Here is a 15,441-nt window from a genome sequence, read left to right on the forward strand (position 1 = left end):
ACTTGAAATGAAGTGGGCAATTAACTGATCTGAAGTCACTGTACAAAGGAGGGTTAGTAGATTACAAATTGTTGTAATGGGCCATAAAACCAGTGTCTCTGTTGAGCACATGATTTTTACTGTCTAGCAGCGTTATGAATTTAAGTTCCCAGGCTCATCTTTTGAAGGTGTTGCATGGGTTAACTTTGAGGATGAGGACTGGTAAGTCAGGATACGGAGTGATCCATTTGTGAAAGGTGTTCGCCCATGGGTGATGGGGTGTTTGTGTCTTACTTTTCTGTGTGAGTTCATCAAGACTGTAGTGATTATCTGATTTTAGCCACATACGCCTCTACCCCGATATAACGCGGTCCTCGGGAGCCAAAAATCCCTACCACATTATCGGTGAAACCCCATTATATCGGGGTAGTGGCGGCAGGGCTCCAGCCTCTGCGGGGAGCCCGGGCCCTTTAAATCGCCACCCGAGCCCCGCTGCTGCAGCTCTGGGGTAGCAGCGGCAGGGCTCCAGTGGTGATTTATAGGGCCTGGGGCTCCCCACAACAGCTGGAGCCCTGGGCCCTTTAAAGTGCTGCCCGAGCCCCGGGGTTACCGCACTATATGCGAACCCATGTTATATCAGGTCGCATTATATCTGGGTAGAGGTGTAGTTGTTTTGGGGGCATCTGATGCAGTAGATGAGGTACACCACATCGTGGTAAGAATGTGTAGGATCCATGGATCTTGAATGGTGTGTTGGGGTTTTTGATCACTGTGGCTGTGGAGATATGTTTGCAACCTGGCCAAGCTCACCATCAGAAGCAAGCTTCCCATAGACCAGTACACACCAATTCTAAGTGGCACCAGACCCTGCCAGAACAGATGCAAAATCTGCAGATATATCTCCACTGCTATGATGATCAATACTCCCACAACACACCTTCCATAATCCACGGGTCCTACACAGCCTATCACAACATGTGATGTGCCTCATCCAGTGCAAATGCGATATCTGACCAATCAGTCCCCTTCCTCAAAGGAAACCTGTACCCCTTCAAGAGACAAACCTGGGAACTTAAATTCATAGTTCTCCTAGACACTAAAGATCATGGGTCAGACACTGGTTTATGGCTCATTACAACCATTAGTAATCTACTAACCCTAATCTAATCACCCACCTTGTCTGACTCTGACTCCCTTTATGCATTCAAGGATCGCATTAGCCCCTTTGGCCACAGCACCCCACTGGGAGCTCATGTTCAGCGGATTATCCACCATCACCCCCGAGTCCTTTCCAGAGTCGCTGCATCCCAGGCTAGAGTCGCCCAGCCTGTAATTAGGGCGGACATTCTTCGTTCCTAGATGTGCACATTTACAGTTAGCCATATTAAAATGCACATCGTTTGCTTGCACCCGTTTACCAAACAGTCCAGCTCACTCTTACCAGTGACCTGTCCCCTTCATTATTACCACTCCCCAAGCTTTAGGTCATCTGCGAATATTTACTTCTGGATGATTGCTAAAAATGTTGAATAGCGTTGGGCTAGAACCAATCACTAAACACACATCTGCTCCGTGATTCCCCACTGACAACTACTTTTAGAGATCCGCCAGCCAGTTTTTAATCCATTTAATGCAGTGGTTTTCAAACTGGTTTTGAGTACCCCAGGGGCACACGAACCGGGGGTATGCAAGAAAAAATCCTGGAGTGGTGGAGAAGTTTCCATAGGCGTAGTCTGATATCTATATATGGAGGGGCAGGGCCCTGCAGTCACCACTCTCTGGCCGCCCAACTCTGAAAGCAGTGCCACCACCAGCAGCAGCGCAGAAAGTCAGAGCCAGGTGGCTGGAGAGCGGCAGCTGCTGGCCAGGGCGCTCATGTTTGTGGCGTGGGAGGACTTTTAATCCCGCTCCCGACCCGCAGTACCCACTCCCACCCGCTTCCCCAGTGTTCCTTAAATTTGTATCCCGCTCCTGCTATTATGGCAGCAGGTCCCGCGGGATCCCAGTCCCGCTGAAGGGCTCTAAAATTGTCCCAGCAATGACTGGACGTGCTGTTCTCAGCAGATGTCTCCCCACCAGCACCCACCCACTCCCTGCACCCCTGTGAAATGCGATGGGAACCTCCCAACCCTCCAAAATCACCCATGCAGAGGCGTCAGTCCTCATGCACTCTTGCAAGGGGATAAGCAGCCCCTGCGTTTCCTCTTCCCCACCTTTAATCCTCCAAGCAAATGGCTGGAGAGCCCCTGCATCGTCATGCAAAGGGGATGGGACGCCTCACCGCTCCACCATCCACAGGCACAGGCAGGGAGACCCCTCACTGCCACCCTTACTTCTGTGCTGCTGCTGGTGGTGGCAGTGCTGCCTTCAGATTAGAGCCCTGCACCAGGACTGGGATCCTGTGGGTCCCAGACAACCCGCTGCCGAAACAGCGGGAGCAGGATAAAAATTCAAGAAACAATGTGAGAGTGGGACAGGATTTTTTAAAAATGATCCTCCCGCACCACAAACCACACAACATTGGCACTCTTCCAGTCTTTTGGAATTTCTCCAGTGTTCCACGATTTATTTAAAATTAACTTTAGCAGGTCAAAGATCTCCTCAGCCAACTCTTTCAGGACTCTTAGGCCTGCTGATTTACCACTCTAATTTTTGTGTCATCTGCAAACATTACCAGCAATGATTTTTATGTTTTCTTCCAGACCACTGACAAGACGTATTAAACAGCACTGGGCCAGACAGATCCCTCAAGGATGTCACTAGAAACACACTCATTTACAATTACTTTCTGAGATCCAGTTAGCAACTTTTTGATCCATTTAATGTGTTACTATCCATCATGTGCTGCACTGATTTAGTAGTGTTATTTTTTAATCAGAATTAAGTCAAATGCTGTACAGATGTCTATTATGTGAACCAAACTTGTAATCTTATAAAAAAACATTATCCAGTTGATCTGACAAGACCTGTTTTCCATAAACTGTGTTGATTGGTATTAATTAGGCAGCCATTCCTAATTCATACCCGCTTTACTCCTGATAGTTCCAAGAGACCATAAGAAAACCCTCTGAAACACTCTTTTGGGTTCCTGAATCCAGCAGCTGGAGGAAGAACAAATCTAATGGTCGGACGTAGAAGCTAAACAAATTGAAACTGGAAATAAGATGCCAATTTTTAGCAGTCAGGATAATTAAGCACTGAAACAACTCACTTAGGATGTGAAAATCTCTATCTTCCTCAAATATCTGTCTAGCTTACCTCAGGAGCTGTGGCTGCATTATACACAGGGCAGCCTGGTTATATCTGACCTTAGAATCTATGAACCTTCAATCCTTAGAGGGAAGAGCGATTAACTCCCTGCCTCACACACTAGTTAGACAGAGGCCAACTCTAGAGGACACATATGCAGTGGCTTTCAGATTCTGCCCTCTGTACAGGACACGCTCAGTGGCTGTCCTTTCACGTAAGGAATGGGTGCCTCAATATAGTGCCTATGGACAGAAAGAAACTGAAAGAGAGAGCACCACAGGGACAGATTTCTAAGGTCCAATTTACAACATGTACATTGGAGGCTGCGTGCACAAGGCAGTTGTACCAACACTGCACCTGTGAGAACCCAGGCCGTAGTCACTCCTCTCAAGCCAGCTCTGAAGCTTCCAACATGTCCTGCTTCTCATACCCCTCTTACCTTTGGGAGCAGCATGCGTAGGCACCTTTGTCACCATGCAGCTGTATGAGCTCCATCGCCATAGTATTAGCGCAGCCTACAGATCAGCCTGCCCTGAACCCCACCGGATCACAAGTAACAGGACTGTACATTCAAATCCCAACTGACTTGTTTCTGGGCTCTGGCCTGGCTTCACAAGCTTGGTATTTTCATTAACCTGAACTCACAAGACCTGCGTAAAATGCAAGCAAGTTCCCAGGTGAGACGGTCGCCCCGCCATTGTTCACGTGGACAGCTGCAGCCGTGGATCTCACTGCGCCTGAGCGCATGCTCTGGAGACGGAGGCGATGACCTGAGCATCTGCAGACTGCAAGCAGCCGATGTGGTGGCACTTACCCCACATCAAGGGCTTGGAGCCTGAGCTCAACCTGCAGCTGCTTAGCCTGCTCTAGAAGGAGCTCCTAGCGTTACCCAAGCCACTGCCCATTCCTGGTAGCGTTGCAATAGTGCCTGAGGGCTCCAACCAGGGACCAACGTACGGTGCAAACACTTAATAAAAAGATGGTGCCTGCTCCATTCAAACAAGTAGTTGCCCACCTCTAAAGAAAACTGTAGCTCCTGGCCCCAGAGGGTGACATGGAATTCTGACTCAGGCATTTCTGACCTCTGGCCCTTACTCTCTAAGGCCTGACAAGCTGTTGGCTGAGGAGACTGGGCCCATTCCAGACCCAACCAAGGTGGTGCTGGCCCTTTTAACACACACTCACGCACGCTGGCTTTTCTTCGCACTTTTATCCAAACTACATGTACATCACAGTAGAGAGCTGTGCTCACCCAGGAGCATTCCTTACACATGGCTAAAAAAACAGATGGGACACAGGGGGCAGGGGAGAAGTCTCTCTCAGGCAGAGTTCATGCTGACAGGTCACTGTTATCAAATCTCTCCTGGTCATACACCTCTGCCACCACCTTCCTGCCAGCAAACCAGCGCCCGTTCAGGGCCTGAATGGCTTTGTGAGTCTCCGAGGCCATAGAGAACTCTACAAAGATCTTGACAATGATCTCAGCGTCCTCCTCCTCGCCCTGCTTCTCTTGGTAGATGATGACCCTGTTCACTGCCCCAAACTTGCCGCACTCTTCTGTCACTTCTCCCTCCAGATCGTCATCAATGTCCTTTGGATCCACCATGTTGCGCAGCACCATCACAGTCGACTACAGGAAGAGGAAGAAAAAAAGAGTGGTGACTGAGCAGGTTCATGGGACCGCTGGGGTTAACCCTGCAAAGCCATGGCACCTGCACATCACAGCAGCCATTTCAGTGCCAGGCCTGAGGAGCAAAAACTAACATCCCAGGGCTTTCTGGAACCAATCTGTAATGGCCCTGCCCAGGGCACCAGAAGCACGCTCAACCCATGGTCAGTATAGCCCAGAAATTATGACTCTTCCACAGGCATCTTCAGCTCAACTGCTTAGGCCAGCAGCGTACCAGGAATTTGCCACTTGTTTTGTGTCCTGAAGATGTGGCTGGAGAGAGACTATTTTTAAGACTGTGTTTAAACCTTACAGAAATGGATTTATCAAACTGATTTCCCTCCTTTTACCTTCAACAGCATGACACATTTTGGTGGCAATTATTCTTCGTGTTAGTTTTACCTTGGAACTTAGTGGCTGGTGTAAGTAGTTGGCCTCACAGGCCTAGAGACTGAAGGTTTCTGATCATTCCCAGAACAAGTACATTACAGGGGATACCCACACCCCAACCCACCAGTGTGGATCATGCTCCAGAATTCTCCCAAGCCTTTACCCCATTCCATCCTCCTGCCCTACCACACCCTTCTGCAACAGGAAGCCCATCACCATACTATTATTGCCTGTGGCCCACCGGATGCCTGTCCCTCTCCATCCCCCCATGTCTCTGTCTCAGACCGGCAGCACAGCCCACAGTCAACAGCAGGTGAGATTAAATAATTTTAAAAATTGTTCTGTATGCACGTGAAACCAGCTCTTATCTCTTTGTAATTCACACCTCATAGACTCTAAGGTCAGAAGGGACCATTATGATCATCTAGTCTGACCTCCCGCATGATGCAGGCCACAAAAGCCGACCCACCCACTCCCGGAAGAATTCTCTCCCTTGACTCAGCTGCTGAAGTCCCTAAATCATGATTTAAAGACTTCAAATCACTGAGAATCCTCCAGCAAGCGACCCCTGCCCCATGCTGCGGAGGAAGGCGAAAAACCTCCAGGGCCTCTCCCCGGGAGGAAAATTCCTTCCCGACCCCACATATGGCGATCAGCTGAACCCCAAGCATGCAGGCAAGATTCTCTAGCCAGACCCTCTGGAAAAAGTTCTCTGTAGTAACTTCTAATATCCCATCATTGACCACTGTTGCTAATTACCAGCGATGGCACGTTATTGATCTATTGACTAAAATCACTTTATCCCATCAAACCATCCCCTCCATAAACTTATCAAGCTTAATCTTAAAGCCAGAGAGGTCTTTCACCCCCACTGTTTCCCTCGGAAGGCTGTTCCAAAACTTCACCCCTCTGATGGTTAGAAACCTTCATCTAATTTCAAGCCTAAACTTCCCGACAGCCAGTTTATATCCATTTGTTCTCATGTCCACATTAGTACTGAGCTGAAATAATTCCTCTCCTTCCCTGGTATTTATCCCTCTGATATATTTAAAGAGAGCAATCATATCCCCCCTCAGCCTTCTTTTGGTTAAGGTAAACAAACCGAGCTCCTCGAGTCTCCTTTCATATGACAGATTTTCCATTCCTCGGATCATCCTAGTGGCCCTTCTCTGTACCCGTTCCAGTTTGATTTCATCCTTTTTAAACATGGGAGACCAGAACTGCACACAGTACTCCAAATGAGGTCTCACCAGTGCCTTGTATAACGGAACCAGCACCTCCTTATCCCTACTAGAAATACCTTCTCAAAGCCTCTCCCCACTCAGGCCAACACAACAAACTCGGAATTTGCAGGTCAAGCCGTTTTGGAAAAAGGAGTTAGGAAAACTTTTGGTGTAGCTTTAAAATGCATTTTCTGATTTATCTAAACTTCCCCCTTGAGATATGATGCAACAGTTCTTGGGGAAATTAAGGTGTGGGTCGTATAGATCGGGTTTTTATGGATAGTTAGCTTCAACCTTAACTGGGGACAGCCAGTGTCTCAACAATACCACCGTTGGGCCTTTATATTTTCAAAGTACAGGACACATGAGCTAATTCTCAGTGTCCCTCAAGAAGTGCAGGTCAATATTATCCCTATTTGGTAGAAAAGAGAGGGGAAGGGCCTTGTCCAACTCCAGAAGGAGTCAGTGTCCAATCTGAGACTGGAACTCCAGAGTTCTGTGCCATCACTAAGGTATCTGAGAATCACTGGATGGGAGTCTCTGGCTTGTGTTCTGCAGGTCAGACTGGACCATTGTGACTCTGCTGAGCAGCCGCATCATCTCGATGTTACCTGTGCGAATCAGCCCGGTCTTGTCATCCTCACCCTTGCAGCAGGTCTGAAATGAGCTGTAAGCTCCACAGTGCTTAGTACTGCATTGACTGGTGGGAATGAGGGAGACTCAGACAAGGATCACATCTCTGTCTGGTGAGGAGATACTATGGTTCACACCCAGACATGGAGTTGTGAGCCCTCTCTGTATCGACACAGATATCCAGCATGCTTCTGGCTGCAGGAAAACAGCCAGGAATAGCCATGCTGCAGACGATCATGAAATGACAGATTCCTTAACACCACAGATCCAGTTTTATTTCCTCCCACTTCATCAGTCATGGCCAATGACAAACCATGACGACGTGAATGACTGAGAAGAAGGCGAAATCTGGGGGCCAGGACATCAGTAACTATAATGTCCTAATAGACCAGGGGTCGGCAACCTTTGGCACACGGCTCGCCAGGGTAAGCACCCTAGTGGGCCCGGACAGTTTATTTACCTGCTGAGGCGGCAGGTTCGGCTGATCGCGGCCCCCACTGGCCGCGGTTCACCGTCCCGGGCCAATGGCAAGCACATCCCTCGCCCGCACCGCTTCCCACCGCCCCCATTGGCCCGGGATGGCGAACCGCGGCCAGTGGGGGCTGCGATCGGCCGAACCTGCCGTGTCAGCAGGTAAATAAACTGGCCCGGCCCACTAGGGTGCTTACCCTGGCGAGCCACGTGCCAAACGTTGCCGACCCCTGTAACAGACCATCAGCATCTTTGGTCTAATGGCTGGACAGCACAGCAAAGAGTGAGCTCTCTCTGAGCAAGGCACCTCACTACAGAGTTCCTCCTTTACAAGGCAGAGAGGGAAAAGCCATGCCCATAGCCTGCAGCAGGTGATGACTGGTCTTGTACCATACATTGTACTGCTGAGCTGTACAGAACTAAAAGACAGACCCAAGCCAGACTTGCGGCCTGTAGGCTACACTGTATCTCTGGGAATCTAGAATTAACTCAGGGTCATGCTCACCTCCTGTTTGCGAAGCAGTTTCTGCATCACCATGTGACGGGCACTGCTGCCGGATATGCTCATATGCTCCTGTTCACTCAGCATTTCAGGCCTCTCCGATTCCTGGAAGATCTCCTCCTCCTCCTTCTCCTTCTTAACTTCCAACAGAGCTAGTGTTGGGGGACTTGCTAGGATAGGGTTCACAACTCCCACCTGTGGAATAGTGACTGGAATGGGCGGTCGAGCGGGGGTCACACCTGCAGGTGAATACACAGATTGAAGGAGAAGGTAAATGGAGCCTCCCTCTAGGATTGGCACTCTGTCACATCAGGAAGAAAGCCAGCCAGTGACACCTAGCCTTATGGAATTAGGAGAAAGGTTTTAGTAACTGCAACACGAACCACAGAGAGCCTGACAACCAGGGCAAACAGCGACTCAGTACAGTAGATAGGGCAGGCTCTACCACCAGGTCTGATGCGCACGCGTGGGGAATCTGCCCATCCAAAGGGGAGACAGTGAGATGGGACTGCATCTGTTTTGCATGTGGTAAGTGACCATTGTGGCGCTTTTGCTCAGGGCACCATGCAACCCTGCCAGCTCTGGGAGGCTTCGTGCCCTTACCGCACTCACCACACACTGGTGGAGAGGCCTGCGAGGCAATGCAAGGAGAAATCAGAATTCTCTGCAAACAATTCAGTTTCAGTACGATTCAGTTTCAAACCCTTTAGTGGGGCTGGTGGCCTGTCTTTCCAGCGCAGGAAGGACTGAGACCACACCCAAAAGTCTGCTTGTGCCCCTCCTTCACGGACGGTTTCATTTTTCCACGTACAAAACTCAACAAGTAACACAGTTATGCCCCTGATCAAAGCAGCTGCAAGGAACCTGAAACCTTTTCCCTTGCATCTCTCCCCACTGCTGCAGGGTCAGCCACCGAGCCCACCTGCTTCCCACAGCTCTTCTCTTCAACTGAGTTGTCTCAGCTCTTTACAGGAATCACATGGGTCTGATAACCAAAAGGGGTAGCTGGCCCCAGGCTCCCTGGCTACACTTTCCAAGAAGTGATCCCAGCTGTGGGGACTGGTGCTATCTAGGAATAGTTGTGGAAATGACAGAATGAAGAGCAGACGCACCCGTAATGACTCCTGGTGCCTGTGCTGCCATTACAGCCTGCGGCAATGCCCCCAGAGGCTGAGCCAGTGTCAGCGCTGGTGACACCAGCCCAGGTGTTGCTAAAGTGCCAAGGACTGCAGCTCCTGCCACTGCTTCCTACAAGAGAAAAGCCAGAGTGTTAATTCTGCTTCAGAGAGTCATGCTCAGGGTGTGCTCTGCTCAGGTTTTTTCTTTTTACCTTTGTAGACTTACCAAATCGCCAGGGCATGGGGGCAAATGACCTGTAAAACTACGAGGCCCAGCTCAGCCACTGGCCAGAGCGGCGAAATGTATGCAACTCCGCTTAATCGCACCGACACATGCCGAGGATTGCCCTGAACTCACCTTTCCTGTAAACAGCCGCCACATACCAACCCCCTGAAGAGCAGGCACTCCCCCACACTTCACAGTTATCACCCAATGTCAATCGGCTCATGTGTAGGGCCCTGAATGACAGACATGCCAAGGGATCCCCAACCCAAAGTCTCCAGGATGGTTTTAGCGGGATGGAGTCAATTCCAGAGCAAAAAGCTTCCCCACATCCTAGCCACCTCTTGCTCTTCTAAGGTGGCCCTAATTAGGCAATACTGTTTCAGAACAATCACACTAAATCAAAACAAATAAGCCTGTCTATGTGTGACGAAGTGGGGGGTTTTCTTGTTTGTTTTTTTGGTTTCGGTGGGGTTTCAATGGTTTGCATGCGGAGGGGATGGGACTCAGTTTCCCTGGATGTTACTGGTTTAATAAGATGAGGGGAGAGGGAGTGTGTTGTTACAGAGGACCGGAGAGGGAACGTGGGACCCCAGCCGATGGCCTGGAGGATGGATACCCCAGCGACCGGACCCGGAGACCCAGCTCAGGAATCGCAGCCGGTTCTGGCCAGTGGGAGGACAATGGGCTGCAGAGTGAGGACCCAGTGACCTAACCAGCCGGTTCCAGCCAGAGGACAGAAGCAGGAGAGGAGGCCCCGGTTTACGGCCCTGTTTACCTGGAGAGAAGACAATGGACAGAGGGGGGCCTGGGATCTCAGATGCCCAGCTGGGAAGCAGGGGGGCTCTGGGCTGGAGAGGGGGAGCAGGCAGAGCCCACCTGGATGCAGGGAGACTGGGATGTGCTGGGCTGAGGGAGGCCAGGCCTGAGGGTCAGAGAGTTTCCTGGGCTGTGTTCAACTCTCAACAAATCCTCCTGTTTTATGCTGGCTGAGAGTCACTCCAGTCTAGAGAACAGGGCTGCATCAACCCCTTCGGGGATGGAGACCCTGGGGGTCCAGACCAAGGGGACGCCCTGAGGGGGCCCACGGCATAGACAGACGTGCATGAGGCCGGGAGAACTACTCTGTAGGGTACAACAAAGGCCACCTAGTCAGGAGCTCCCGTAAGTGCTGCTGACTCAGTGCACTGGGCAATCTGTATCCCCGTGTTCAACAGGACTGCTGGACTCTAAATAACGCACGCACTCACCCACCTCGTTTCAAGTCCTGCTGCTCTGTTTCTCACCTGAGCTGTTATCTTTGCTGTGGCAGCTGCTGCAGCTACAGCTGCTGCAGGGGGTAATCCTCCAGGCGTTGCAGGTGTTAGGAGAGGCATTGGGGGAGTGACAGCTTTGCCAACCCGGAGATATTGGCCACCCAGGTCAAAGAGGTTCATAGATGAGACAGCATCTTGTGATGACTGTGCCTTCTCATACTCTGCAATGATAATTGGAACCCTGACAGAGTGCTCCTTAAAGATGGATATTTCAGGCTCCCACGGAAAATGCCCCATTGCCTGCCTCCTAAACTTAGACCCCTTTCCCTGCACAACTTAGGTTTGTACTTCTAAGAACACAATGGTCTAGAGCGGCAGCCGTCAGTGTCCCTACCAATCACTCCCACACTTCTTAGATCACACACCCAATCCCTCTGATTATCCAGGATCTTCTCAAACATTCAGTGTAAAGGGAGATGGTTCTCGTCACACCGTAGGAGCTAGCTGAACAAGAACACAGAAACCAGTTTCCAACTGAGCGCCAGGCAGCCTTCTGACATCAGGCCATGGTCTGCTCTCACTACCACTCTAACCCATAACTGAAAGCAGAAGCTTATTGCCACTGGAGGGAGCAGACATCCAATGATAGATCCAAATCCAATGATATTCCCACCCCACTCCATGACAGGGATCAGAGCAGCCAATTTACCAATGAAGCCATAGCCTTTGTGTTTCCCTGTTGTAGGGTCCCTGGCGAGCGTGCAGGACTTAATCTTCCCAAAGGCCTCAAACACACTCTTAATGTCGTCATCTGAGAGGTCCTGGTGAACAGATGCCACGTAGATGCGATTGAAAGCCCGTGCCTCCTCTGCTAGCTGGTCTATGATTGGCTGTGCCTGTCCAATATTACTAGGCCTACCAACCTGTGGAGAGCAAAGCAAACACAAACACCTCTTTGAGTTCTCCAGGAGGCACACTGTGACTCACCCTAGACACAAGGACTGTAAATGCTAAGGAAGAGCAGTTGAACCCCACATAATACTTTCCATGGCACGGCAATTAGCACCACAGAGTCGCAATTAATTATGTCTGGGTTGTAGTCTCCGGTGACTCCGCAGGCCACCATGGGATATCAGGGTTACTGAGACAGCCCAGATACAGGATGTTTTTTGTTGCACTTGTTACTGAGCAAGCATATTTCAGACGTGTAGCTTCCCTCCCTTACTAGTGACTAGCTTCCAATGCTACAATTGACTAGCTGTCAATGCTACAGGCAGGGCACAATGCCTCCACACCATTCTCCGGAGTTCCCAAAAACCTGTAATCGATCAGGCGCTGCAACTGCCTGAAGAGGAACTTAACAGGAAATGATTTTGGTGACAGACGTAAGGACACTGGGTTTTCAGAGACACCACAAATGGACGCTCCACAAAGTCTCCCACACCTGTCAGGGAATCTCTTACTTGATGCCTGGGAATACATAGCTCAAGTCCCTTGTTCCTTTCAGTTTGTACTAACCCTCCCCCCCCCTTTCACGCAGAGGACTAGGTTATCCCAGAGCCTCATTTCCCTCCTAAGACACATACAAACAAGCCCCCTTTCTGCAGAGCCCAAAAGGCACAACCAGGGTCAGCAGTCACTCACCTGCCCTCTCCTCAGGACCTGGCTGCTGCCCACCAGACTCCATATCTAGGCCACAAAGGGCTCCCATTCTGTGCATGGGGAGGAACAGAACAGAGTCCAACACCCCTCCCTCCTCCTAGTGTAGATTAACACTTTATGGGCTCTTCCCAAGGGTCAGAGGCAGGTGCCAAGAACCAGCCAGTTCTCAGTGAGTGGCCTCAGGTGGTGCATTGAAAAGAGGCCCACTGAGGAACAGATCTCCTAGGAACACAGATTTTCTTCTTCAGGCTCCTCTGACCATCGGAAAAGCCCCATCCCTGTAACACAAACAGCAGCATGAGCCAGACTCGCCTCCCACGTGACACAACCTGCTGTCACTCACCTTTATGTTTCTCCCACCCAGCATGACTGAGTTCATCTGCTCCAAGGCCAACTGAGCAGCTTCAGGCACCTCGTATTCCACAAAAGCAAAGCCCTAGGATAGAGGAGAAACCCTATTAAATTGTACCAATCTCTTCTTGCTGCACCCCCTAGTGCTCGCATTCCCCACTCTGCCAACTAATGCAGCCTGTCTGTATCACACTGTGCCAGATCCCAACTGTTCAGCCAGAGAATCCCATCCTCAAAGCCGTTCCCACAGCATGCTCAGGCAGAGAGCAACAAGCTGAAGCATGAAAGCGCCTGAACAGACTTGCAGCCACTCGCTTCCTGAGCTGCTTATACATAAATCAGGCCTTTTAGCAAGAGAGAAAGACCAGTGCATGCACACAAGGCAGGCTAACTGCTCAGCATTCCCCAAGCTCCATGCCCCACATCCCTACAATGGTCCCACATGCAGCTGCTAGGTCACTGCTATGGCTTCTGGTGGCAGCGCAGGAGGCTATTACATTCAATCCTAAAAGCTCCGGCTCCGGGCGCCTGCCCAGAACCCTCCGTGGAATACAACAGGAACCAGCACTTGGAGAACCACCTACTAAGACAGCTTGCTGTATACTGCAGACTAGGAGGGTAAAGGCTCCTCCTTCCCTGGATGCATGCAGGGTGACCTTAGAGAAAAGGAAACCACTCCTAGGGGCTGTTAACCAACCTTGTGTTTCATTGTAACAGAGTCCCAGGACATGTCAATGCTTTTGATAGGTCCAAATGGGGCAAAGGCCTGGCGGATGGTGTCCTCTCCCAGTTCGTAGTATATGGAGCCCACGTACACACGACACATGATGGCCAGCGCCCGCTGCCTCTGAGCTGCCATCTGTTTTGGAAAGAAGAACTGGCTGGTTAGCTTAGGGGGTAGTCACAGATACCAGGACAGCTCTCTCCCGTCCCACCCTCCCCAGGAGCTGTGACCCAACAGCAAGCAGCTCCTCACTGGCTGCAGCACAGCCTGGCACACTCTTAGTGGTAAAGAAGTATTTGTCTGCTCAGTGCATGGACTGGTGGGGAGTGCATGGGCAGTAAGGCTCACTCCCAGGGGCACAGTCAAGTCTCTGATATGCTCTGCCACCTCAGCAGCCCTAACTCCAACCCACCCTGACAAGATCACATCTCTGGCAATGCCTGCAGCAGGGGGAAATACCTTCATTCTAAAACAGGTTCCCCTCCGGGCAGGGGAAATCCAGGCAGCAAGGGATCCAACATCAGGCACTAACAGCAATCCCTCCTGTCCTGCATGGCGCAGCAAAAGATCCAGTATTGGGCACCACGTGCTCTCATTTTCCCCTGCCCTGGGCATCAAGGGATCTAGTACTGGGAACCACCTCCTCCCCTCTCCCTGGGCAGCAAGGGGATTGGCACTGGCCTCCACCTCCTCCCCTCTCCCTGGGCAGCAAAGGGTTTGGCACTGGCCTCCACCTCCTCCCCTCTCCCTGGGCAGCAAGGGGATTGGCACTGGCCTCCACCTCCTCCCCTCTCCCTGCCTTGACATTAAAGGAACTGACACTGGGCACCAGCTGCACTGCACAGCTCAATAAAAACAAACAAAAATCCAGCGATTAAACAAAACCCTTCTCTTGGGGAAGTCTGCGGTGCTCACAGTTAGCATCTTCCATTGGTATTGTCACCTACAGTGGTACAGCCCCACAGACTCAGCCATGGTCTGTCTCAGTGCAGAGAAAGCCTCGGTACTCTTTTCCTGAACCTGTCTGAAAGTCTGTTTGCAAGAGGAACCTGGTCGTTCCCCAGATGGTATCCCTAAAACCAGCTTCCTCCAAGCCACATGGCCGTTCTAAGAACTTCACCTAGGAAGGTGCTGCCTGCTAGGACACACTGGCCAAATCTGTGATCTTATCAGCATGCATTGGGACCAAGGCAGAAAGGAAACCCCTGCAGAGGCAGCTCCCTATGATCAGCAATAGTGTATTTATTACAGCACACTGGAGACTTGTACAGGGCTACATTCTTATTCTGCCTGGAACAGCTGGAACGAATGCAAAGTGGTGAGGGCCCTACAAAGAGGGCAAAAGCAGCACTAATCTTAGTGCCTTCCTCCCCAACCCAATTCTACAGTACTCCACACCCAAGTAGGGAGCTCTGTGAACACTGACCCCCCAAGAAGGGCTTTGCTATAAGGCCATTACATGAAGGCCTAACGCAGGTGGAGAGCTCTGGCATAAGGGTGAGCACAATGAGCTCAGAGTTGTTCTGTGTCCTGTCTAGGGATGCCACAACTCAGTGGTAACGAAGGGGTGGCCAGGGGTCTCTCCTGCAACACAGTAATGGACAGAGCAGGCACGGACTGTGTCTGACGAGACAACTGCACACAACAGATGCCAAATGCATTTGAGCCGGTCACCATGACCAGGGAGGTAACTGTTTGCAGCTGAAAATACAGCCTCATTCGGAATTGATTCCTAGCACTTCAGGGGAGGAAGCACTATCATCGAACCAGGTTTTCACACCACACTCCTGCGCTTGCAGTTATATTAGATTAACTTGAACCTGGACTCATCAAACAAAGGAAACAAAGGTTTTGTTTTGCCTCTACACTGGGGCTGTGTTTTATGCTTTTAAATGAGATTTTAGGATAGCCCCAAAAGCCTGTGAGCCAGGTGAAAAGTGAGGCACAGTCACACCGTAGGGCAGCTAGGCAAGAATCTCTCTAGTGCAGTC

At 50.7% G+C, this 15,441-nt stretch overlaps 1 protein-coding gene across 2 annotated transcripts in view; it reads right to left on the reverse strand.

The window, feature by feature from the left end:
* Positions 1-2,783: 2,783 nt before the first annotated feature.
* The window catches only part of PUF60 (poly(U) binding splicing factor 60), a 54,858-nt gene continuing 42,200 nt past the window's right edge, over positions 2,784-15,441 (reverse strand). For both annotated transcript variants that reach the window (XM_054018259.1, XM_054018258.1), the window contains 7 exons: positions 13,424-13,585; positions 12,719-12,811; positions 11,423-11,636; positions 10,744-10,934; positions 9,229-9,364; positions 8,120-8,355; positions 2,784-4,858 (listed from right to left, as the gene is read on the reverse strand). In XM_054018259.1, the coding sequence (XP_053874234.1) occupies positions 4,559-4,858; positions 8,120-8,355; positions 9,229-9,364; positions 10,744-10,934; positions 11,423-11,636; positions 12,719-12,811; positions 13,424-13,585 (1,332 nt within the window). In that variant the 3' untranslated portion in view covers positions 2,784-4,558. The remainder of the gene's footprint in view (positions 4,859-8,119; positions 8,356-9,228; positions 9,365-10,743; positions 10,935-11,422; positions 11,637-12,718; positions 12,812-13,423; positions 13,586-15,441) is intronic.

This window comes from Malaclemys terrapin, chromosome 2, assembly GCF_027887155.1.
Source record: "Malaclemys terrapin pileata isolate rMalTer1 chromosome 2, rMalTer1.hap1, whole genome shotgun sequence".
Classification (NCBI taxonomy): Eukaryota; Metazoa; Chordata; order Testudines; family Emydidae; genus Malaclemys; species Malaclemys terrapin.